Below are 23880 nucleotides of genomic sequence, written 5' to 3'. Positions count from 1 at the left end.
TGACAGCAGAGTGAGAGACAGCAGAGTGAGAGTGACAGCAGAGTGAGAGACAGCAAAGTGAGAGTGAATGCAGAGTGAGAGTGACTGCAGAGTGAGAGTGACTGCATGAGTGAGAGTGACAGCATGAGTGAGTGACTGCAGAGTTAGTGACTGCAGAGTGAGAGTGTCAGCATGAGTGAGAGTGACAGCATGCATGACAGCGGAGTGAGAGTGACAGCATGAGTGAGTGACTGCAGAGTGAGAGTGGCAGCATGAGTGACAGCAGAGTGAGAGTGACAGCATAGTGAGAGTGACAGCAGAGTGAGAGTGACTGCAGAGTGAGAGTGACAGCATGAGTGACAGTAGAGTGAGAGTGACAGCATGAGTGAGAGTGACAGCATGAGTGACAGCAGAGTGAGAGTGACAGCAGAGTGACAGCAGAGTGAGAGTGACAGCATGATTGACAGCAGTGAGAGTGACAGCATGAGTGACAGCAGAGTGAGAGTGACAGCATGAGTGAGAGTGACAGCATGAGTGAGAGTGACAGCAGAGTGAGAGTGACAGCAGAGTGAGAGTGACAGCATGAGTGACAGCAGAGTGAGAGTGACTGCAGAGTGAGAGTGACTGCAGAGTGAGAGTGACAGCATGAGTGAGAGTGACAGCAGAGTGAGAGTGACAGCATGAGTGACTGCAGAGTGAGAGTAACAGCATGAGTGACTGCAGAGTGAGAGTGACTGCAGAGTGAGAGTGACAGCATGAGTGACAGCAGAGTGAGAGTGACAGCTTGAGCGACAGCATGAGTGACAGCAGAGTGAGAGTGACAGCATGAGTGACAGCAGAGTGAGAGTGACTGCAGAGTGAGAATGACTGCAGAGTGAGAGTGACTGCATGAGTGAGAGTGACTGCATGAGTGAGAGTGACTGCAGAGTGAGAGTGACAGCATGAGTGACAGCAGAGTGAGAGTGACAGCAGAGTGTGTGTAACAGCAGAGTGAGAGTGACTGCAGAGTGAGAGTGACTGCAGAGCGAGAGTGACAGCAGAGTGAGAATGACAGCATGAGTGACAGCAGAATGAGAGTGACAGCATGAGTGACAGCAGAGTGAGAGTGACAGCATGAGTGACAGCAGAGTGAAAGTGAAAGCATGAGTGACAGCAGAGTGAGAGTGACAGCAGAGTGAGAGTGACAGCATGAGTGACAGCAGAGTGAGAGTGAAAGCATGAATGACAGCAGAGTGAGAGTGACAGCATGAGTGACAGCAGAGTGAGTGACAGCATGGGTGAGAGTGACAGCATGAGTGACAGCATGAGTGAGAGTGACAGCAGAGTGAGAGTGACTGCAGAGTGAGAGTGACTGCAGAGTGGTGACACACAGGAGCTAAAACAAAGAACAGCTGAACACGGTGAGGGGAGCAGCAAGGAGGGGACGCCCCAACCAATCAAGCGCAACTACTCACAACCTACTGTACGATTACAACACAGGCCAAAGGGCAGAGCTAGGTCTTTTCGCATTACATAGGGTGAGCAGTGTGTGAGTGTGTAGGGTGAGCAGTGTGTGAGCGTGCAGGGTGAGCAGTGTGTGAGCATGCAGGGTGAGCAGTGTGTGAGTATGCAGGGTTAACAGTGTGTGAGCGTGCAGGGTGAACATTGTGTGAGTGTGAAGGGTGAGCAGTGTGTGAGTGTGCAGGGTGAACATTGTGTGAGTGTGTAGGGTGAACAGTGTGTGAGTGTGTAGGGTGAGCAGTGTGAGAGTGTGTAGGATGAGCAGTGTGTGTGTGTATGTAAGGTGAGCAGTGTGTGAGTGTGCAGGGTGAACATTGTGTGAGTGTGCAGGGTGAACAGTGTGTGAGTGTGCAGGGTGAGCAGTGTGTGAGTGTGCAGGGTGAGCAGTGTGTGAGTGTGTAGGGTGAGCAGTGTGTGAGTGTGTAGGGGCAGTGTGTGAGTGTGCAGGGTATGAAAACCTGAACTAAGTCCACCACACACACACACATAAGACCACACACATAAGACCACACACAACCACCACACACACACTCTCACACCACACTCTCACCACCACACACTCACCACACACTCACCACCACACACTCACCACCACACACTCACCACCACACACTCACCACCACACACACAACCACACACACACACCACCAGCAGTCAGTGCATGCTTTCACCAGGCACAAACACCACCAGCCATCAGTGCAGACTTCCACCAGGCACACACCACCAGACGTCAGTGCACACTTTCACCAAACACACACATACCACCAGCCATCAATGCACACTTTCACCACGCACACACAACACCAGCCGTCAGTGTACGCTTTCACCAGGCACACACCACCAGCCGTCAGTGCACGCTTTTACCAGGCACACACACCACCAGCCGTCAGTGCACACTTCCACCAGGCACACACACCTCCAGCCGGCAGTGCACGCTTCCACGAGGCACACACACCACCAGCCGTCAGTGCACAATTTCTACAGGCACACACACCACCAGCCAACAGTGCACACATCAATTGTTAACACATCCACAATTAACTATTGTAACAATCGCAGTATGGTGCACTTTACTTTTAAACATATTCATCTAAAGCGCAGCATGCCACCATTGCTACAATTCCAATCCAACCCACACAATTCCACTACACACCTCATGCATACACTCCATAACACATGGCTAAAAGACATTGCCATTTACAATGCCATTAGCTCTAACTCAAATAAATCCAAGACCTATTGCATTTCCAATGCTTGTTTTTTAAGGAATCGTGAAATGCACCATCAGGTGATCTGACTGTATTACTGGCAAGCGAGTCTCCACCTTCATGTTAGGCATATTTGAATAGATAGGATCCAATATATGACCTTTAACATGGGTGGGGGAAAGGACCAGTTGGGTGAGCTGTAATGATAGGTCTAAAGTTAAATGCCTGTGTACATGAGGTGTCATCTACATGAATGAATGTTCAAGTCCCCCAGCAGTGTTACATTTGCTGACTGAAAGCTGTATGTCTCTATCATCTCTGGTTTGACGTTAACAAAATCTGCAGCTGACCCCAGTGGTCAATATAAGAGCAGACCAGTAAAAGTAAATGAGTGTGACAGTTTAATTGAGAAAAGTAGATTTTTGAATCCTACAATCTCCAGTGGGGATACTATGCACACAATCTTTTCCTTAATAGCGATGGCTACTCCTCTACCTTTTTAGGTCTCGCGAACTATCGATGCGTGCATGCGCATCGAGCGGAGCGAGAATTCAAGCGGCGAAAACATCATGAAACCACCAGCTTTTTGCTGGCGTTTTCATGAAGTTCATGTGAACCACGTGTTCAAACATGAACGCGCATCAGCCTCCCTCCATTTGCCGCACAGCACATCAAAGGGCTTCACCCAGCGTGCGCTCTGCAGCTTCTCCTCCCCTAATTACGCCGCACACAGCCTTCCTTTCATTTCTCCTCCCCCTCCCCAGCCAGCTTCCCCCAGGCCGTGTTCCCTCAGATATGCTATTGCATATCGTTTGCTACCTCTTGTATTTTGTTGCTCTTGATACTTGCACAACTGTCACTATTGCCTCATGTAATGTAACGTTTGCTTTTGTAACATGCTCACTTGTAATTTTTGCTTCATGTATCACTACTGTTGTCCGCACTATATAAAAACGCCTCCCTCGCTCTTCTGCTGCCGCCATTGCCTTGGGCTCTTGCGCTCCTTTCTCCCTCTCTCCCGCTGCCTAGTCCTCCCACCCCCTCCCTCTCCAGTGCGCGCTCCACTCGCATCTGCCTGCTGCTCCGACCCAGCAATGCCGAGAAGCTTGTTTCCTCTAGTAACATATCGTTTGCTACCTCTTGTTTGTAATTTGCAGGAATTATAACATCTGAAATGAAATGAAATGAAATGATAAAGAAACTTATAAAGCGCTCTGTGGCCAAGCGGCTTCCTGGCGCTGAGGAACACATCAGTAACTGCCTAACAGGTGCGGGAGAGTTTTAGCCGGGGAAAGCCTGAAGAAAGAAAAAAGTTTTGAGGGCTTTCCGAAAGTGAGAGAAGATGGGAATGGAGCGGATAGGGAGGGGAAGAGAGTTCCAGATCTGCGGAGCACGCACAGAGAAGCGGGTGCCCCCTGTGCGGGACTTACGGAAGCGGGGAACGTGAAGGAGAGAAAGGGAGGAAGATCGGAGGGAGCGGGGAGGGGAGGGGCGTGGGAAGAGATCAGAGAGTTGATAAAGAGAGGGGCGGACCGGGCCTGTGCCCGAAAGGCCAGGCAGGCAAGTTTGAACTGGGACCTGAACTGAACGGGAAGCCAGTGAAGGGTTTTTAGGGCGGGAGTGATGTGGGAGAACTTCGGGAGACGAAGGACAAGACGGGCCGCCTGGTTCTGGATGGCCTGGAGACGACGAGTCTCGTAGGCCGGAATGCCTACATACAGGCCATTACCATAATCCAGGCGGGATGTAATAAGGGCAGAGATGATAACTTTGAGGGCATCAACAGAAAAAAAACGGGAAATCTTACGGATGAGGCGGAGGGAAAGAAAGCAAGAGGATACAACAGAACTAATGTGCACGTGCATCGAGAGATCATTGCTGACCTTGATGCCCAAGGTCCGAACAGAGGGAACCGGGGAAGGTGGAGGACCAAAAGAAAGGGGCCAGTGGACAGAGGACCAAGGATTGGACGGGCCACCAGTGAGGACAAGCTCTGTCTTATCAGGGTTGAGCTTCAAATGATTGAAGCTCATCCACTGAGAAATAAAGACAAGAGTCGACCTGAGCTTGGGAAGAGAGTGAGTGGGGGAAGATAGATCGAAGACGAGCTGGAGGTCGTCAGCGTAATTATACACTGAGACCCCCAGCTCAAGAAGCGAGGAAATGAGGGGGCGGATATAGAGGTTAAAGAGAAGGGGGGAAAGAGAGGAGCCTTGGGGTACCCCACATCTAAGTGAATTATATGGACTTCAACCCATGGGATGTATAAGCATTAGTACAGTTACTGAGTTACAGTATAATACACTGTTCGTGGGACAGCGCTCAATACACATGTAAATAATACTCTCTCGGGGTTCTGAAGTTATATGCAATATATTCGGTTTTGCCTAGAATTATTATTATGCCATTAAAAAAACTATATAATATGCATACCTTTTTGGGGGTTTCTTATTACCAGTTCTTGAGTTGATGTGTGCTTTTTGGCTGAAGAGACCGGATGCGTTCAGCAATACATGCTTATTTTCTGAACTCTTTCTCCCCGCCCCTCCCCCCCCCCTCCTCCATCGTAGCTCTGTCTGCTCCCCCCAACCATCCACCCCTTCCAGCAGAAGCTTGGTGTTAACATCCACTTCCTGGTGTTTTCTACACAAGGTGATTTGTGGAATTGAGACGACATTGATCTCGACACACACACACCAGCCGTCCGAGATTGGCGGCACGCTTGCTTTCCTTGCAATAACTGCTTACGTGACAACGCGCCTGCATCAATGTCAGATTACCCCAACTACTTCTGTTAATTACAGCCATACACCCATCCACTCTGACACAACCGCACTGAGCAACATCGCTTTTTTGTTGGCAAAACTGACTACGAAAAGTTGGAAGGAAAGAAGGGTCTTTTAATCTTTGATCGGCCTAAGGTCGACACCTGGTGGTTTTATGTGGCAATTGCATCGTCTTGACATATTTTCCGTATATTGTAACGCCACAAATAACAAGCATTGGCATTGCCAATAGGTCTCGCTTGTGGGACCTTATAAGGGTTTAGTTTTGCAGCACAATATCCGATTATGCAACAAGGATATTGTGCTGCAAAACTAAATACTTCTAAGGTCCCACAAGCGAGACCTATTGGCTATGCCAATGCTTGTTTCCCAACCCGTCATTTCTCACAATTGCATACCACACCGCACACCACAGTCATCATGAACTACATCCACTCAGGAGCACCCACTGCCTTTTCAACCTAGGAAGCAACGAGATAAACCACCAACTCACAACCATCATCAAAGCATCCATCAACACAGCCACCTTACCAGTGGCGTGCAAACATGCAAAGGTCAGACCTCTTGTCAAGAAACCGTCCACGAACCCAGCGAACTCCAGAACTACTGCCCCATCTTGCTGCTCTCATTTCTCTCCAAGGTCCTTGAGAAGGCCATCAACCATCAGCTCACTGAACACCTGGAGAGAATCAACCTGCTAGACATCTCCTAATTTGGTTTCTGAGCCAACCACAGCACTGAGACTGCCCTGATCGCCGTGACAGACTACGTCAGCACCCTACTTGACAGAGAAGAATCTGCAACCCTGATCCTCCTCTGACTATCTACAGCCTTCGACACCATTTCCCACCACACACTCATGCAGAGACTGCAATATATAAGAATCAAGGGAGACGCACTCAGATGGCTCACATCTTTCCTTACAGGGTGCATGCAGAGAATTTGCCTCCCCCTTTACCTCAGAACCCATGAGCATCCTCTGCAGTGTACCTCAAGGCTCATTCTTCAGCCACACACTCTTCAACGCCTACATGATGCCTGTGGCCGACATCATCAGAACCCACGATATAAACATCATATCCTACCCCAACGACACACAGCTCACCCTCTCGCTCTCAGTAGACCCATCAACACCAAAACCAACTTCCGCAACTGCCTGAAGAACACAGCCTGGATGAAGGATAACGGTCTGAAGCTCAACATGGACAAGACCAAACTGCTGAGCTTTGGCAACCATGTCTTCCTCTTGAACGACACCTGGTGGCCTGAGAAACTCTAAACCACCCCCACACCCAAGATTCATGCCCGCAATCTCGGCATCATTCTGGACAGCAAACTCACCATGAAACAACAGATCGACACAGTCACCTTTGCCAGCTTTCGTACTCTGCGTATGCTCCGAAAAATATTCAAATGGCCCCCCACAAGCACAGAAAAAATCGTCACGCAAGCCCTAATCACTAGCCATCTGGACTACAAGAATACATTGTACGCAGGAACCACAACCAAACTCATGAACAAACTCCAGATGATTCAGATTTCAGCTGCCAGACTTAACCTCAACCTACCCAAATGGACCCACATCAACCAACACCTGAGGAACCTCCACTGGCTCCCCCGACCAGAAAAGATGCCAATTTAAAATACTGACACACGCCTACAAAGCCATCAACACCAAGGACCAGCATGCACGAACTACCGCCTGAACTTCCACCAACCAACCAGAAACCTTTGCCCCTCCTTCCTCGCCCTTGCACAGAAACCACACATCCTTCGGAGCAACAGCAGAAGCCTCTCCTTCTCCCACCTCGCCGCCAAGTCTTGGAACGCCCTCCCTCTCCACCTCTGAACCTCACCATCGTTGGAAGAGACTCAAGACCTGGCTTTTTGACTAAGCTCAGCAACCCAGCGCCTGGGTCCCCTCACTGGTGATAAACTGAGCTTTATAAGTACTGTTTGATTGATTTAATAAAAAATATATGTATACTATACTTATAAGAGCTTCAGCCAGCATCTTCATCCATTAGTCTATTATTGTGTCAGTCACAATTTCCTTCTGCCCACTATAACATACAGCAAGATGCTTTGTGTTAGCCCACTTCAGCAATGGAACTTCACTGGGAGTGTTGGCATCACTCTGCCCTTTCAAAAGGAGTATTTAAACATACGAATTAGTTCCCATAAGTAACAGGGATTACTATAGTAAAGTGCACTTTAGAAAAAAAAAACATTTTGCTTATAGACATTTTTTTATATTGCTGGGGGCCCAGCAGCTTCCCCAATATTAAAGTTTTACAAAAACTATGACAAAACAAATAAGCACTGGCAGAGGCAAAAGGCTGGTAGTCAATGCCAGATCTATTGGCTATTGCCAATACTTGTTTAACAGTTCAATAGCAATTGTCATAAGAAGGATGATGGATACTTGTAACCAATATCTGAAACATGCTAAAACCTACCTTAAAAGGTTTGACTTTTATAGCTAATTTCCATGCATGGCTGTGCCAAAGGCTATGAGCAGTTGGCCTGCTGTACTTGAAGTATTTTCTGTACTATTAATAAAGTTGTACAAATTCCTTTCATTGTGAAGTGTATGCAGAGAATGCTCTGCTAGTTGTGTTTGGCTGCAAACAGCTTTATTTGTCTTGAAGATTTCATATCATCAATTATTTATAAAAGTACAATAGGAAACATGGCTGCGAGAGAGTGGGCTTTTGGACACACATTTAGTCACATACTTTAGTGGTTTGACCTAGTGTGGATGGGCTGTCCATTGTGTCAAATCCATGTCATAGATGGTTCATTTCTCCCATGTGTGCACCCATTCGTTTTTGGTGCTAGGGCATCACAAAGTAGTCCTCTTTTTAGACTACAGATGCAACATGACATGTAAAATGTAAATGAGACCCAGCGTTCTATAGTGCAGTGGTTCCCAAACGTTTTAGAACAACAACGTTTTGCAACCCACCTACATTTAATGGACATGAGAAGGGGTGATTTTTAATGTAACTAAAGCATTGTGTGGTAGCGCATTGTCATTTACAGACAGCACATTTTCCACTGAAATGGCCTCTATATGTGCACAGACATACAGTTTTACTGATAAAACATACGGAGCACACAAATGATAATGTGTGAAAATCGGGTTTCGGTGAATATTTATCATTTGCGCATCACCAAGTAAGTGTCTTGATTTGTTTTGATCCTGTTAAAATCTGTGTTTCCAGCACACTTCAGAGTTACAAAAAGACTGCCTCATTTTTGCTTTCCGAACTGCTGGATACACACAGTCCATTTACAGTTATTTACAATGTGTTGTAATAAACAACATCCTGCATTGTTCATAATTCACTTTAAAAAAACCTTCTCACTTTGCAGTCAGAGAAAGATAAGTAAACACCAATCCTCTATGTTAAAAGAATAAAGCACCCTGATATTTGACCTCTGTCTTTGAATCATCAGCAAACGTGACAAGATAATCACAGAATTTAAGGGCCCGTTTATTTATTGCTCTGACTTTCCTCCACCCACCAAAATATAGTGTATTTAGTTTACTCATACAAATATATTTTAACTGCTCATTTACTGCTTTTATGTTTAAGTAATGTATTGTTTGGATGAAGCGCTATAAGGCTAGAGTGATAGTCACCAATTGCCATTGAGTGTTCATTTGTTTTGCCTTGCCATCACATTCACATGGTGGATTTAGGGTCTTTGTTTTGTTCACAAAGTATAGAGGGGCACCCACATAGGCTGTCTTAAAGCAGCAACAAAAATACTGGTATATGTCATAACTATCTACTGTGCATGATTATCAACATGTAAATGTCATCTTTTGACTCCTTTTCATAACACTCTTCTCTGACGGTACAGCTTATCTCTGCTAATACAGTCTGATCAGCAACAGGTCCAACTGACAGCTTCCACGTTTGTGTAGTCCCAGATTTTGCTTCAGAATGGGATTTATCTTTCTAGGATAGCTGGGGGCAACACACTCAACATTACCCAACTGTTAATATGCACTTCTAACAAAAAGTCAGATCTAATGGTAGGGCGAGGTATGGCGCAGCGGCCAGAGCAGCTGGCTCCAGAGTGCGTGGCTCGCGGATAGATCGCCAGCAGAAGCTCAGCTCAGCCTCATGTGACTCTGGGCAATAGCTCACTTAATCTCCCCAAAGCCCCCCAGTACCCGGATACACTTAGGGGTGATAAGTCATGCTTTACAAATCTGGAGTTATAATTAATGTTTTTGCCAGTGCCTTTTTTACGAGGACGGGCCAAACAAAAATCATATTAAACTAATTCATTAAAATTTGAAAATGATCAAAAGTGATATAGACCAGAATCATGGTCCACACATAGGGGTGCTTCAGGATAAACGCTTTATGCGGTTTTATGCTTCTGATGATTTCCTGCTTAGCGCTCACTACACAATCTCAAGGCGCTTTTCTGGGAAAACACCCGAGCACATCACACAAACAATGGGACTCCTTATAGTTAGAAAGACAGGAAATAATGTTGTTTTTTGGGTCTGGTGATTAAGGTGTTGCCTTTGAAGCATTGAAAAAATATAACCCGTCTTATTTGTTGGTGCCTTGGGCCCAATGCAGGGGAACCGCTTCCTGTCACAGGTTCGAAGGCATTTGACGCACCTGTGATGACAGCATCAAGTTATAAAAGAAATGACAAAAGAGAAACATCCAGTGCTTAAGTTGTAGAAAAACAAGTACTGGGGCTTAAGGCATTTCCCATGAGGCCACTGCCACTTGCACCACCCACTGCCCCTGCCAGTGCCACTGAATAACATCTTTCTCCTTCATGTACGGCCATTTGGACTATTCCAGGTCACTCAAAGTTGTAAGAATGACTTGGATGCACTGGCATTATGTATTGTATTTTTTTACAGTACATTGAATTGATTAACACTCAGCCAATGTGATTGTGCTAATAAATAGTCAGACAGTGCCACCTTGTGGGGGACTGTCGCTAAAAAGTGCCGGTGTTGGAATTAAGTGTTAGTGCTGAACACAGGAAATCACCGGCACAAATTAAGCACAGATTAACACCCTGAGCTATCTTACTTTATTTTGTGACTTTTTGCCACCTGCATTACACTAGTAAAGGTTTTAGAAACGGCTAAAACGTATTTGCATGTATTTTTAAGGTGCTTGAGTAACACCAAATTCAAGGCCAGAGGAATGCTCAAGGATAGTGTGTGGCCTTGTCCGCGATTGCAGAGCCCTGTTGTGTTATGGCTTTGTTAATATGCACATTTAATATGTATCTTCCAAGTTAAGTAGTTACGGGAACTCTGCATTTCCTTCAGTTTTTCAAGCCTGGTGCAGCGGGTGGGTGGGCGTGTACTAATAAACTGGTGATCAGAAGTTGGATGCTCTTAGACGTTGAACCAAGGGATGGAAAGGGGTCACCCATCCCCGCCCATGTCCTGTTTTGGGCACGAATCCCCCAGGTAAAGACTAGTCTGCAACATGCCTCTCCCCAGGGGCCATCATTACGAAGAGTGAGAAAACATCAAGAAAAAAGAAATATTTTGATCAAACTAGATGCTGAACTTTGTAGCTGTGACTGGGGAACAGGATGAGGGCCAAGGTCTGAAGATCTCCATTAAGTACACCAGACTGAGTGCCGACAGTAATACTTTGGGGGTTTTTTGTCGCTATTTAGTATGAGGCAGCTGTCATTTATCCATTTTGCTACCTCTGACATATATGCCCTGAAGGTCTCCTGTGTGGCCAGGAGCAGCTCGCACAGGTAAGAGCGGTGGGCGGTGCAGGGTGGGGGATGGTGGATGTCGACATATGACGAGATAAGTAATATTAAATAAATAAATAAAACCACTTACTTTGCGCTCGCCACATAGCCGCAAAGTAAGTGGTTTTATTTAATATTACTTATCCTGTCATTTGTAGACTTCCAATGCCCCCACTCCACTGCTCTTACCTTTGCGAGCAGCCACTGGTGGGGTGGGGTGGAGTGGAGTGGAGTGGAGTGGAAGGGAGGAGAAGAGAAGAGAAGAGAAGAGAAGAGAAGAGAAGAGCAGAGAAGAGAAGAGAAGAGAAGAGAAGAGAAGAGAAGAGAAGAGAAGAGAAGAGAAGAGAAGAGAAGAGAAGAGAAGAGAAGTAGGGTAGGATAGAATAGAACAGAACAGAATAGAGTAGAGTAGAGTAGAATTGAATAGAATAGAATAGAATAGAATAGAACAGAACAGAACAGAGTAGAGTAGAGTACAGTAGAATTGAATATATTAGAATAGAATCCAATACAATAGAACAGAGTAGAGTAGACTAGAGTAGAGTAGAACAGAAGGGAATAGAATAGAATAGAATAGAATAGAATAGAATAAAATCGATTTTGAGATGACATCATAGAGCTCATGGAGGCTGTATAAGAACGAAACATCTATCAGAAGTAATGTGATGACACAGTAGAGGAGGGATGCCTTGGGGTGACATCACACAGAGCAGGCAAGACATGTTGATGGCATAATAGGTCACACATCGTTTGTGAGATGACATCACACCACATGAACAACGCAGAGATTGAAACAGCGAAAGGTGATGGGTGGAACGGTTGCAAAAGTTTCAGCCAATAGCAATCACTTGTGCAACATTCTAGATCCCGTTTCTGTCCACTCTGACACTGCAGATGGGGTGCAACCATATGCAAATGAATCTTGGTCCTTCTCCAATAGAAACAGCCCAGTCCGAACTGCCATGCTATGTCACTTCAGTGCAAGAACACAAGCCGCCCCAGGCTCGTTTCAGTCTTTTTGAGTATCATCAGTAGAGTGAAGCTTGGATCCTATTGCGACAGCAAGCAGTGGCTATGTTCTGATGTCACATTACACAAACATTAATGGCATAATGGAGCATAAGGATGATGATGTGCATAGACCCAATTAGAAATTATTTCACAGCGTCAGCTTCTCTTGCATAACTTTCTCATCCGCACTCCACTATTCTTCTCCCATGTTCTGTTTAAAAGTCAGGTTCCTAAAATGATCTACAACTCTGCTCCCCGAGGAGGATGTCTGTCTGTATTTCCTGTTCATACTCCCAAACAGTTAAATTAAGCTCATCAAGGACCCTTGCCCTGGTTTTGTGTTAAACATCCACTTGCCTATTATTCCATGGATATTACTGTCTTACTGTCAAACATTAGTCATCGAAATGGAGGCGACACTCACGTTGCCTGACTTCCGTCCTCTGCGCCCTTGCCTTTCCCCGTCTCCGTCGCGCCAGCTGGGGCTGATCCGTCCCTCTTCTTCTCTGCATTGCTGCTTTTACTGCTCGGGAACTGCGACATGATCTCATCTGCAGGCAGAAGCGGAAGTGGATGAGCGGCCAACAGATGTGGTGTCAGATTTCAAATAAATACTTAAATTGGCCATGATGGTTCACCCTGTACACAAGCTAAAACCGGGGGCTTTTGTACCTGCAATACGGAGGAATCTGTGATTCCCTGCACATTTTATATACTGCATAGCTGCTATGTAAAACAGAGAATATATTATCTCTCTCTCTCTCTCTCTCTCTCTCTCTCTCTCTCTCTCTATATATATATATATATATATATATATATATATATATATATATATATATATATATATATATATATATAATTATATATATATATGTGTGTGTGTGTGTATACATGTATATATATATATATATATATATATATATATATATATATATATATATATATATATATATATATATATATATATATATATATATATAGTCATTTTATTATGGTTGCAAATTAAAACTGAAAGACACTGAAATGTGCAAGTTATGGTTAGCTCCGCATTCTATTCGTCACAAAACAGCCAAACAGACTGTACCCAAATGGAATGCTCATGACCTCACCCTTATATGACAGAAGCCATTACAGATGTCATTAATTCTCTTTCCGGACAGATTACATACATTACCATTAACTGTATTAACATATGCATTCTGGTTTCAGAATGTCTTGGTATTGTTGTTAATGGGGTTCCGCTTTTAGGTATTATTACTTATTGGTATAAATATTGTGAAGTCATTCGCATTGCCCTTTGTATGTGTGTGAGTTATGCTTTCACCCTCCTCCCTCAACAATATTAACGAATGACATATTACACTTTGCGCAGCTGCATATATGGCTCATGCATGATGTTTTCCATACGTATTTGTTTAAAAATAAGGCATTTAAAAAAGTGGACTACGAGGGGTGAAATTCGTGCAATGATTTAAAATCCCATTGAAGAGGTCTCCTGACTATCAGGACAGATGTTTCCCTTGGCAATGTCAATGTTGCCGCACTACAGTATTAAATGCTCGCTTGTTAATGCACTTGCTCGAACTTGTATTGGGCCGTATTTATTTTCAATAACTTTGCAACGTCACCCATCACAACTCTGAGCCTGTGATGTTTTCTGTAGTTTTTTTTATACTGGTGATATTGTTACATTATTAAGAGGTGCGAGTATTACTCTTGCACATATATCCAGTTATTAAGCTTTAAGTTATAATCTGACATTCTGTCCTTTGGTATCCTATAGGGTGACAGTGCCTGTGATGTGCCCTGCGCCCATGTGTACTTGTAATCAGTGCTTAATTTGAGCCAGAGCTTCCCGGTGCTGAGCACCCTCACTTAATTGATTTCCGGTGCTCGGCACCGGCACCTAATTGTCAACAGCACACTTCGGGCAGTCGGCCACAAGGTGGCGCTGCTCATTTAATTTAGAGATGAGCAGTATAACAGTTGTTCAGGAAAACAATATACATTAAAAAAATTACCAATACCTACCTCCTCAACCATTTCTTTTTGAAGACTTGGAATAATCTGAACTGTCGCATTTACATGCGAGAGAGATGGCTAGTAGTTGTTTTGGCAGCAATGACAAGGGCGATGGGTGGTGCAAGCTGCAGTGGCCTTCCTGGTCAGAGCACTGGCACTTAATATTTTACATCTTAAGCATTGCTTGTAATGTGGCCTGTAGCTCCCTATAACTGTGTTATTGTTAAGGAAACCGTGCATCCCCCAGGATGTACGATATAACCTGTGCACGTGGCGTTGAGCTCTGCGGCCCACCTACCTGTGATGTTGAACTGCGTGGCATTCAGTTCCTGTAAGAGCCGGTCCAGTTCGCACAGCCCCCCTCCGAGCACGGACGAAGAGAACGGGGGCGGCTCCTTGGCTTTGGGGGACTTGGGTTTACACACAGTGCTGCAGGAGAGAGAACAACAGAGCAAGAGTGAGTGTGTGTGGGACGGAACAGCCATCAAAAGTCACCAGCACCAGACCAAGGAGGATCTGTGAGACAAAATGGAGGCTGAAGAGGAGTGTCCGCTGCTAGGAGGAGTCTGCGATAGGTTTAACTGGAGTAGCTGAATTATCAACGCCTGAAGGAGTCTGTGAAAGAGACAACCATGTTAGCTAGGTCCCTGATGGAAAGCAGGGCGTGTGAAAAAACAGGCAGAGTGGCTTGAGAATAAGGGATAGTCTGTGAGGGAGAAAATAACATGGTCAGGTAAACAACAGGTTCTGCAATAGTCTGTGCCAGCATGAAAAGAGAGCGCCTGAGATGAAGCTCCAGAGACAGTGCTTAATTTTACCAGAGCTCTGCACCAGCAGTTACATCTAAGCAGCTCTAAACCTGATGAGTTATCACCGCAAGTGAATCTCTGTGAGAAGAAAAACAACTGTAAAAATTAAGCACCAGGGGGAATCAATGAAACAAGTAAGATGACAGTGAGACAACAGAAACAGGGAGATTCTATGTCCGAAAAGAAAGGAATGCCCGTGAGACACGACCCGCAGAGACAATCTGTGAGAATGGGAGAGTTAGAGAGATCAGGAGTCAGTGAAGCCAGGGAGAGTCTGTGAGCGAAAATGAGAGTGACTGAAAATAATCAGCACAGGGAAGAGTCTTTGAGATAAAAAAAAAAGTACATCTATGGTATACACAAGGGAGAGTGTTCGAGAACCTAAGTGGCAGAGAAAAGGAGACAACTATGAGTCCAAGCACCCAGGAGAGTCTGTGTGAGACAAAGTAGAGCCCTTGAGATAAACTTGCATCAAGAGACAGGAAAGGAGAGTAGCTCTGAATGAAGAGTATGGGAGGAGTCTGTGCAGGAAAAAAGAAAGTGGTTCCTGTGTCATCAGCTAAAGGGAGAGTCTGAGAGAGAAAAGTTGAATCACTGTGAGTACTGGCCATCAGGGAAAGGCTGCAAAAAAGCGATAAGATGGATACAGTGGAAGAGAAAATAATGAGAGAAAAGCAAAGGGGTCCTTGGTCAACAACACAAGTGAGAGTCTGTACAGGAGAAAAGCAGAGAAAACAGGAGAGTCTGTGAGAGAGAAATGAACACAGATTGTGAATCAATAATTTGGAAAAGCACGGGGCCCCTGAAAATATAGGATAACCCTATCAGGGAATATAACTAATGGGAAAAAAAGGGGGAGGGTTTGAGTGGCATCACCAAGCTCAGTGTAAGGCTCTAACCAATTTTGTTCATGACAAAAGCTAAAGACTCTAGACTCTATAACACACTTAGGAGATACAACGATATAAGAATTTTGTCTTTTATTGTTCTCTTTATCAGTATTTTTTTATACAAAGACATTTTTTTTCTCTTTTAAATATATTTATAAAAAACGATATATCACATATATTTATATAATCAATTATCTCCTCATGATGGATACATTTGTATTGGATGTTATACATATATTTAATCAAAAACCACTACTATATTTTCCAAAAACTACCCTGACTGATGCTAATACATCTAGTGCAGATCCTGTACATAGGTTACAGTAACTTTTTATATCGGAATTACAATACAAGACACGAATTCATAGCTGTTATCACTGGTAATGATGTTTCTTGACTATCACCAACGCGTTTCGGCAAGTTGCCTTCCTCAGGATTTCCTTTACCAGTGGTTTTAAATTGAGTTCTATTTGATCTTGACTAGAAATATGAACTGGCTGCACCTCGGTATGGGTGGATAGCTGCTTAACCAGAAGGTTGTGTTTGTCTGGATCTTTTATATATTTACTGATCAGATTTTAAATGCCTTGACACAAATGTTTCAACATATTAGAGAAAATTCACTTGGTTTAAAAATCCCGCAGAACTTTGTTGCAGTCTTGCCATGATGCCTATTAATTGCATGAACACTCTGGCTGGGAGAAAGTGTTGGTTTTGAAACCTTGTAACTAAGGCTTGAATGCTCTGTATCCTGGCAGGACTGGGATAAGATAGAGCTGTATTGGTGTTTATACCAGTATTAACAGTGTCAAAATAACGAAAAAATATTCTGGCCCATGAAAGAAAAGTAAAGAAAAAGAAGTGCGTGTAATTATAGAAAAATACAAAATTTATTGAAATTTAAAAGATCATATAAAGCTCAGATTTGTGGTCGGTATAACAGAAACATTAAGAAACATATAAAAAAACAGACAAGTGGCAAACATAGAGTTGTGGCCACAAATTAAGGAGGACACATTGTTCTGTGTATAGGAGTTCTTATATGGTTTTTAGAACTCTTTTGTTTATGTAACTTCTATGTGTTTGCCACTTGTCTGGTTTTATATATGTTTCTTAATGTTTCTGTTATACCGACCACAAATCTGAGCTTTATATGATCTTTTAAATTTCAATACATTTTGTATTTTTCTATAATTACACGCACTTCTTTTTCTTTACTTTTCTTTCATGGGCCAGAATATTTTTTTGTTATTTTGTCACTGTTAATACTGTTATGAATTGTTAATGTTTGCTGTACATATCTGAACCTTTGTTTGCAGACATTAATACAGCCCCTGGTTCAGGTGGTTAGGGCTGCCCCTTTGGTGGTAAGTATTGGTGTTTATGGTAGCCCCTAGGTATTGATGTACATGAGAGGGCTGGAGATGTGACTTGGTGTAGTTGATTGTAAACCCCAAGTCGTGCAGTGTTTAAATAGTTTGAGATGTTTGTTGGACACACTGATTGAATGACTTGGCTTTTATGAGCCAATCGTCTAAGTATGGGAAGATGTGGATATGTTGTCTTCTGAGATGTGCTGCTGCTACTACTGCTAGGCACTTTGTAAACACTTGTGGTGCAGTTGTGACTCCGAATGGAAGGACTTTGAACTGATAGTGTTGTCCTTCTAGTACAAATCTGAGATACTTCCTGTGAGAAGGATGTATGGGAATGTGGACGTAGGCGTCCTTAAGGTCTAGTGTGGTTAGGAAATCACCTTGTTGCAACAATGGGAGCACTTGTTGTAAAGTGATCATGCGAAAATGATCTGAGTCTATATACAGATTGAGAGGCCTTAGGTCTAGAATTGGTCTTAGTGTTCCGTCCTTTTTGGGTATTAGGAAATAGAGTGAGTAAACCCCTGTTCCGTGATGTTTTAACAGAACTAGTTCTATTGCATCTTTTTGCAGCAATAAGAAAACCTCTTGTTGGAGCAGTGTTAGATGTTCTGTGGACATTGGACGCTGTCTGGGTGGTATATGTGGAGGTGTAGCTGTAAGCTCTAGGCAGTAACCATACTGGATAATTTGTCTTACCTACTTGTCTGTTGTGATGGAATTCCAGACAGGTAGGAACTGTGTTAGTCTGCCCCCTACAGGAGTGGAATGCTGTTGGGGAGCAGAAGGAAGTCACTGTTTTGTGTTGGGAGAGGTTTGATTATTGTTATTTCCTCTACCTCTTCCCTTGTTGTTGTTGCCTCTGTAGCCCCCTCTAAAGTATCCTTTATTAGAGGATGTTTGTGTATTTGTTTTAAAAGAAGTTGAATTGTCTGCTCCAGCTTGTTTGGAGCCTCCTCTGTAGAAGGAGCGACGAAAGGAGCCTCTTGCTTGGGTGGACTGCAGAGCTCCCATAGACTTGGCTGTGTCAGTGTCTTTCTTCATTTTTTCAAGTGCTGTGTCTACCTCTGGACCAAACAATTGTTGTTGGTTGAATGGTTGATTTAAGATAGTAGTTTGCACCTCTTGCTTAAATCCTGAAATGCGTAGCCACGCGTGAAGTCTAAGGAGGACACTGGTGTTTATTGCTCTGGATTCAGTGTCTGCTACATCTAGTGCGCATTTAATGGAGGCATTTGATATAAGCTTACCCTCTTGTATGAGGTCATCTACTTGTGCCTTATATTGGTCAGGTAGATGTTGTAAGAGCTTCTCTAGCTGATCATAGTGAGCCCTGTCGTATCTTGCGAGGAGGGCCTGTGTGTTAGCGATGCGCCATGTATTGCTAGCTTGGTCAGCTATTCTTTTTCCTGAAGCATCTATGATCTTTGATTCTTTATCAGGAGGTGATGCTTCACCTGATGTTTGGGAATTTGTTCTTTTCCTAGAGTTTGAAACTACTAGGGAGTCTAAGGGTAGCTGTCCTTTAATGTAGGCAGGATCCCCAGGAGCTGCTCTGAACTTTTTCTCTATCCTTGGGTTTATGCTTCTAGCTCTTACAGGATCTTTAAACACTTCTGGTGCATGTTTAATGACTCCTTTAATCATTGGCAGTATTTGCATAGATTTTTTAGAGTGTTCAAAATTGTCTAGTAAAAAATCTTCCTCTGCCTCATCTGAATGCATGGTGACATTGTCCTAGATGGCAGCCCTATTAATTAAGTGACCAAACCCAATATTGTCTTCTGGAGGAGAAGGTTTAGATGGATATATATGTTGGTCAGAAATTTCTGGTATATCCTGTGGGTTTGGATACTCCCAGTCTGGTGAACCTGTTGGGTAGGGAAAAGGGTCATCTGGGTCTCTCCGTTCCCACATGCTATACTCATCACAATCAACATCCTGAGGAGGTGTATGTTGTGCAGAATGAGTAGGAGAATTTTGAAGTGAAATGTTTAAAGGAAGAGCAGGTGAAGGAGATACAGGAGAAGAAGGGTGCATAGGAGAAGTGGCAGAGTCCTTCTTCTTGACAGGCACTGGAAGTGTAGGTGCTGTATATGACTTCCTCTTCCTGTGTGGTGTGGTGGAAACATGTCCTGTTTCTGGATCAATGTAGAGGATCTGGTTGGAAGAGCTCCTCTTCTTGAGGCACAGCCTTCGGCGCCGATCTTTTCGGTTCCGAACCTGTTTGTTGCTTGTCTTTAGCCTTAGGAGCGATGTTGAGTCCTTTGGCGTAGATTTTGGCACCGAAGGTATTGTCTTTGGAGCCGAAGCCTGTTTCGTGGACTTGGAAGGATCGGAAGCAGGCTTTGTTTGTTTCGGCATAGAGGGTATCGGCTTCGGAGTGGAAGCTGTTTTCGGGGCATCGGAAACAGGCTTCGTTGTTTTCGGAGCCGCTTTGTCTCTCGGAGTCGACGGTTTCGGAGTGTGTTTCGGAACTGGCACTTCTTTTTGTGTCGGTGCCGAGGGAGCAGGTGGTATCGGCACATGCGGTTTGCTCGTTATGGAGCTACCGGAAGGCTTAATTATTTTCTTCGGAGCCGGGCTCGATGGCGGGGCTTTCGAAGTGTTTTTTTGGCCTCGACTGGGCCCCGCAGGCTGAGTGTTGACCTTTGCCTTCGATTTTGGTGTTTGGACTGGGTCAGGGGCAGTGGTACTCACACGTTGACCCGAAGGTATGGAGTCATCGGAGTCATCTGCCTTGGATACGATCTGGAGATCATCGGAATCTTCCTCCAAGACACATGGACCTTCGTCGAAGATATCCACTGGTTCCGGCGCTGATCTCTACATGTCGCGTCGACAGGCCCTCCGATCCTGAAAGGTCATTTTCGATCGAAAGGATGCACAGGCTGTGCAGCTGGATTCGTCGTGGTCTGGCGATAAGCACAGGTTACAGACCTCGTGATGGTCACTGTGTGGAAATTTTGCTTCACACTTGGGGGATCTTTTGAATGGCGTCCTTTCCATGAGGTGTAGGCCTCACGGCGTGGGTAGGTCCAACAGCTCGCGTCGACGACCAGAATCGAGCTGACGAAGTCTAGTCGATGTTTATTGGTATCGACAATTGTTTGGTGAAGTTTGAAGAAATTTTTACCCATCGAAGTACTTGAAAAGTAGATTTTGAACAGAAGCGGAAAAGTTTCATCCGAACCCAGTGGCGGAAAAAAACAATCTAAGGATGGAGCCGATGCCCATGCGCACTATCGTCCAAGGGAGGAGTCAACTATCTCGTGACTACAAAGACTTCTTCGAAGACGACAACAATATGCAATCATCCGAGCCCAACACCAGATGGCAATCTAATGCAAAGTGTAGAATCTGCAGCTCATATGCCTCGAACATATATTTATTCCTGCTTGTTATGTCCTCTTACCATGTGTGCGGCATCCTGCAGCATACAGAGAAAGAGGAATGGGTCTCTAAGAATTGTTTGTATGCAGGAAGGTATCCTGCACAAAAGCAATCCTGCTGGAACTCTGGCCCCCTTGTGCCATGGCGCACAGATGCCTGCACTGGCATTAGGCAGGCACAAGTGCGCCACTGCTGGGAGAGAGCTGAACTGCACCATGTCTTTGTAAATATGGTGCAGTTCAGCTCTCTCCCTTTCATGCAACGCAGTGCAGCAACTTATGCAAAGCAGTGCAGCAAGTTACTTTTCAGTGCTGCGTTGCATGAAATGTTTGTAAATATACCCTTAAATGTGAAACACCAGCTTTGTGAAGAGTTTGTGAGAGAATAGGAAAGAAACTGTTAGTCACCAGTACCAAAGAGAGAAGTCAACAGAACCAGCAAGAGTGCAAGAGAAACAAAGGTTGACTAAACTGTGCAGGAGGGAGAGTCTGGGCGGGAGAAACCAGAGCAATTGTGAGAGAACAACAGAAGGGAGAATTTGTGAGAGAGAAAGCCACAGATATCATCAAGACATCTGTGAAAAAACAACAATAGTGACTAATGTGTGCAAGAGAAATTATATGAGAGTAAGACAGGGTGAATGTGCAGCATCAGATCAAGGGAGAGTCTTAGAAAGAGAGGGAGAGAGAGAAAGAGTGAGATTTCTTGTGCCACTGACTCTAGGGTGAGATTGAAAGAGAAATGCAGGGGCTGTTAGTCATGAGTACCAACAAGAAAGAGTTTGAGTGGAGGAGCAAAGCAAAGGCGTTGTGATTCAACAGCATAACAGAAAGTCTAAGAGGTAAAAATAAATCACTCTGGATCCGGAGTACTTCTGTAAGAGAGAAAATAGAGCAAGTGAGTCACCCTCCCAGAGGAAACAGGAAGATAGAGAGAGTGAGTGATTCAACGACACAAGGGGGGGGGCTCTTAAGGGAAACACTGAGCAGCTGTTCAACATAAACACAGGGTGAAGTCCATCAGAGAATAAACAATATATGAATCTACAGCACAAGAGAGAGTCTGTGGGTATCAAAAATGAAAGTGACCACAAGCCAACCTGGAGAGAAAAGCTGAGAAGGTATCAGTCCACGCCAAGGGGCGAGTCACTGAGAGGCAGGCAGCGCAGAGCCTGTCCGCAGAGAAACTGTGTAGGACCTGCACGAGGGGCATTCGGTTAGGACGTAAAACCGAGCCTTGGTAAGAATCACAAGACTAGGGCGTGTCAGTGAGAGTGAAAGCAAAACGAATTTGAGCTTCCTGGGTCATGGCGAGTCCGCCTGAGGAGAAAAGTGAAGCAGCTGACCGCGAGTCAGCAGAAATAGTCCTTAAGAGGAAAGCAAAGGGGCTGTGGAGCTTGAACAAATGATTGCGAGTCCTCCACACGTAGGAGAGTCTGTGACAGTCGCAAACAGAGCGCAGGTGGAAACAAATACAGTAAGTGAGAAAGAAAGTGGTGAGTCATTAATTCGCGGGGCCTGTCAGCAAGTCGCCGGAGTGTGGCTTGTCAGTTGCACCATAAGCGGTGCTGGAACATGTATATATATGTGTGTGTGTGTATATATATATATATATATATTTTTTTGGTTGTATGTTGAAGGAAATTCTAATGAAATTCCGCTAGATTTGTGTATGCCTACAATGGGGGAAAAAGGCCCACAAAGCAAGAACTGACCAGTTCGATCAAGGTCCGGCTGAGACCCACACAAACCAAAATAAATGCTCCCTTAGTGGGCAAGTCAATGGTGCGATCTATGCATAAATCGTAAGGACACAGAGACTGTTAGCTGGTTGGTAGAACTTGCCCAAGCACGTGCGCACGGCCCCTTTTATTCTCAGGGTCACATGTCCTGTGACGCCTGTGTTGGATGGGTGTGGGGTAAGCCAGCTCTAAGGGAGTGGCTGGTATATAGGAACACTAGACCAGTGACCAGCAGGTCACTACAGGCATTTTTGGTAGAAAGAACAGCAACAACTACCTTGAAGTTCAAAATTTGACCATTTCTCACGTTCTCCTGCGAAGCAAATTTGAACAGTTTTCATAAACAAATGCAGGGTGTGAGTTTACAAAATTTAAAAAAATAGGCGGATTTGGCGTTCCATGAATTAGTTTGGACGCCCCCATTATCTGTATTTGCGTCATGCAGAACCAATGTGCTTCAGTCCAATATCCCCAGGTATGATATCTCTAGTTACACTCTATAGAAACTCTTCAGCCCTTTCATATCCTGCCTCTGGCAGTAGTTACCTGTACAGGTGGTCTTTGTCTCCCCCTGGTGGTGTTGGACAGGATGTCGGCTCAGCTGACATGCTCACGGTGACAGCCTGAGGAGAGAAAGGCAGCAGGTTATCCAAACCGTCGCCCGAGGGGGAAAAAAAGACTGGATAGTGAGGCTTGTACTCTAAAATGAGCTGTGCTATAGATACACCTCAAAGAAACGTGTAATATACTCTGATCTTTAGCATTCATTGCTTTCTATCTAGCCTGGGTAAGGGAGGCCATTTTGGCCAGTGAATCAAGCCCCCTGTTTGCAATGGGCACCAGGAACCGACGCAGAATTCTATAGTGTGGCACGATTTTCTATATTATTGGCCAGTGGACCTTGCTATTCCTTGGTTCTGTGATCGTCTCGTCTCAGGGATTTGGGGAAATACTCAGGGATAGATTTACAAGCACCTTGCGGCACTTTTACGCTGCCGTTGCGTCACTTTTGTGACGCAGCGGCAGCGTAAACAATGTGCCACAATGCGACATATTTACAATGGTACACATCTAGTGAGATGCGTCACATTGTATAGCCCTGCGCTACATTATACCTGCGTCAGGTATAATGTATGCAGGGTGGGCGTTCCGTCGCAAGGAGGCCCCGTAAAAGTGACACAGTGAAACCTACAAGATTTCACGGAGTCACTTTTACGTCCCGCTGCGTCAAAACCTTACGCCTGCTTGTAGCAGGCGTAAGGAGTGATGCAGCACAGCAAGTATAGGGCGCCCCTGAGCAGTGCTGGAGTTGCCTCACACTTGCGACACAACTCCAGCACGGCGTCACTTTTACGGCATTCGATGCGTCACGCATCTGTCTATTCTTGCGCCA

General features: G+C 44.8%; 1 protein-coding gene across 1 annotated transcript in view; it reads right to left on the bottom strand.

Annotated features, from left to right (window-relative positions):
* The window catches only part of TGFB1I1 (transforming growth factor beta 1 induced transcript 1), a 179241-nt gene that overhangs the window by 51824 nt on the left and 103537 nt on the right, over window positions 1-23880 (bottom strand). Inside the window, exons 3-5 of the mRNA XM_078652690.1 lie at window positions 23034-23110; window positions 14577-14707; window positions 12681-12807 (exon numbers count right to left, since the gene is read on the bottom strand). Of these exons, the coding sequence (XP_078508816.1) occupies window positions 12681-12807; window positions 14577-14707; window positions 23034-23110 (335 nt within the window). The remainder of the gene's footprint in view (window positions 1-12680; window positions 12808-14576; window positions 14708-23033; window positions 23111-23880) is intronic.

The sequence above is a fragment of the Lissotriton helveticus genome, chromosome 7 (genome assembly GCF_964261635.1).
Source record: "Lissotriton helveticus chromosome 7, aLisHel1.1, whole genome shotgun sequence".
In the NCBI taxonomy this organism is placed as follows: Eukaryota; Metazoa; Chordata; class Amphibia; order Caudata; family Salamandridae; genus Lissotriton; species Lissotriton helveticus.
The sequence above is the reverse complement of the archived record's forward strand: the minus strand, read 5'-3'. Positions and strand labels throughout refer to the sequence as shown.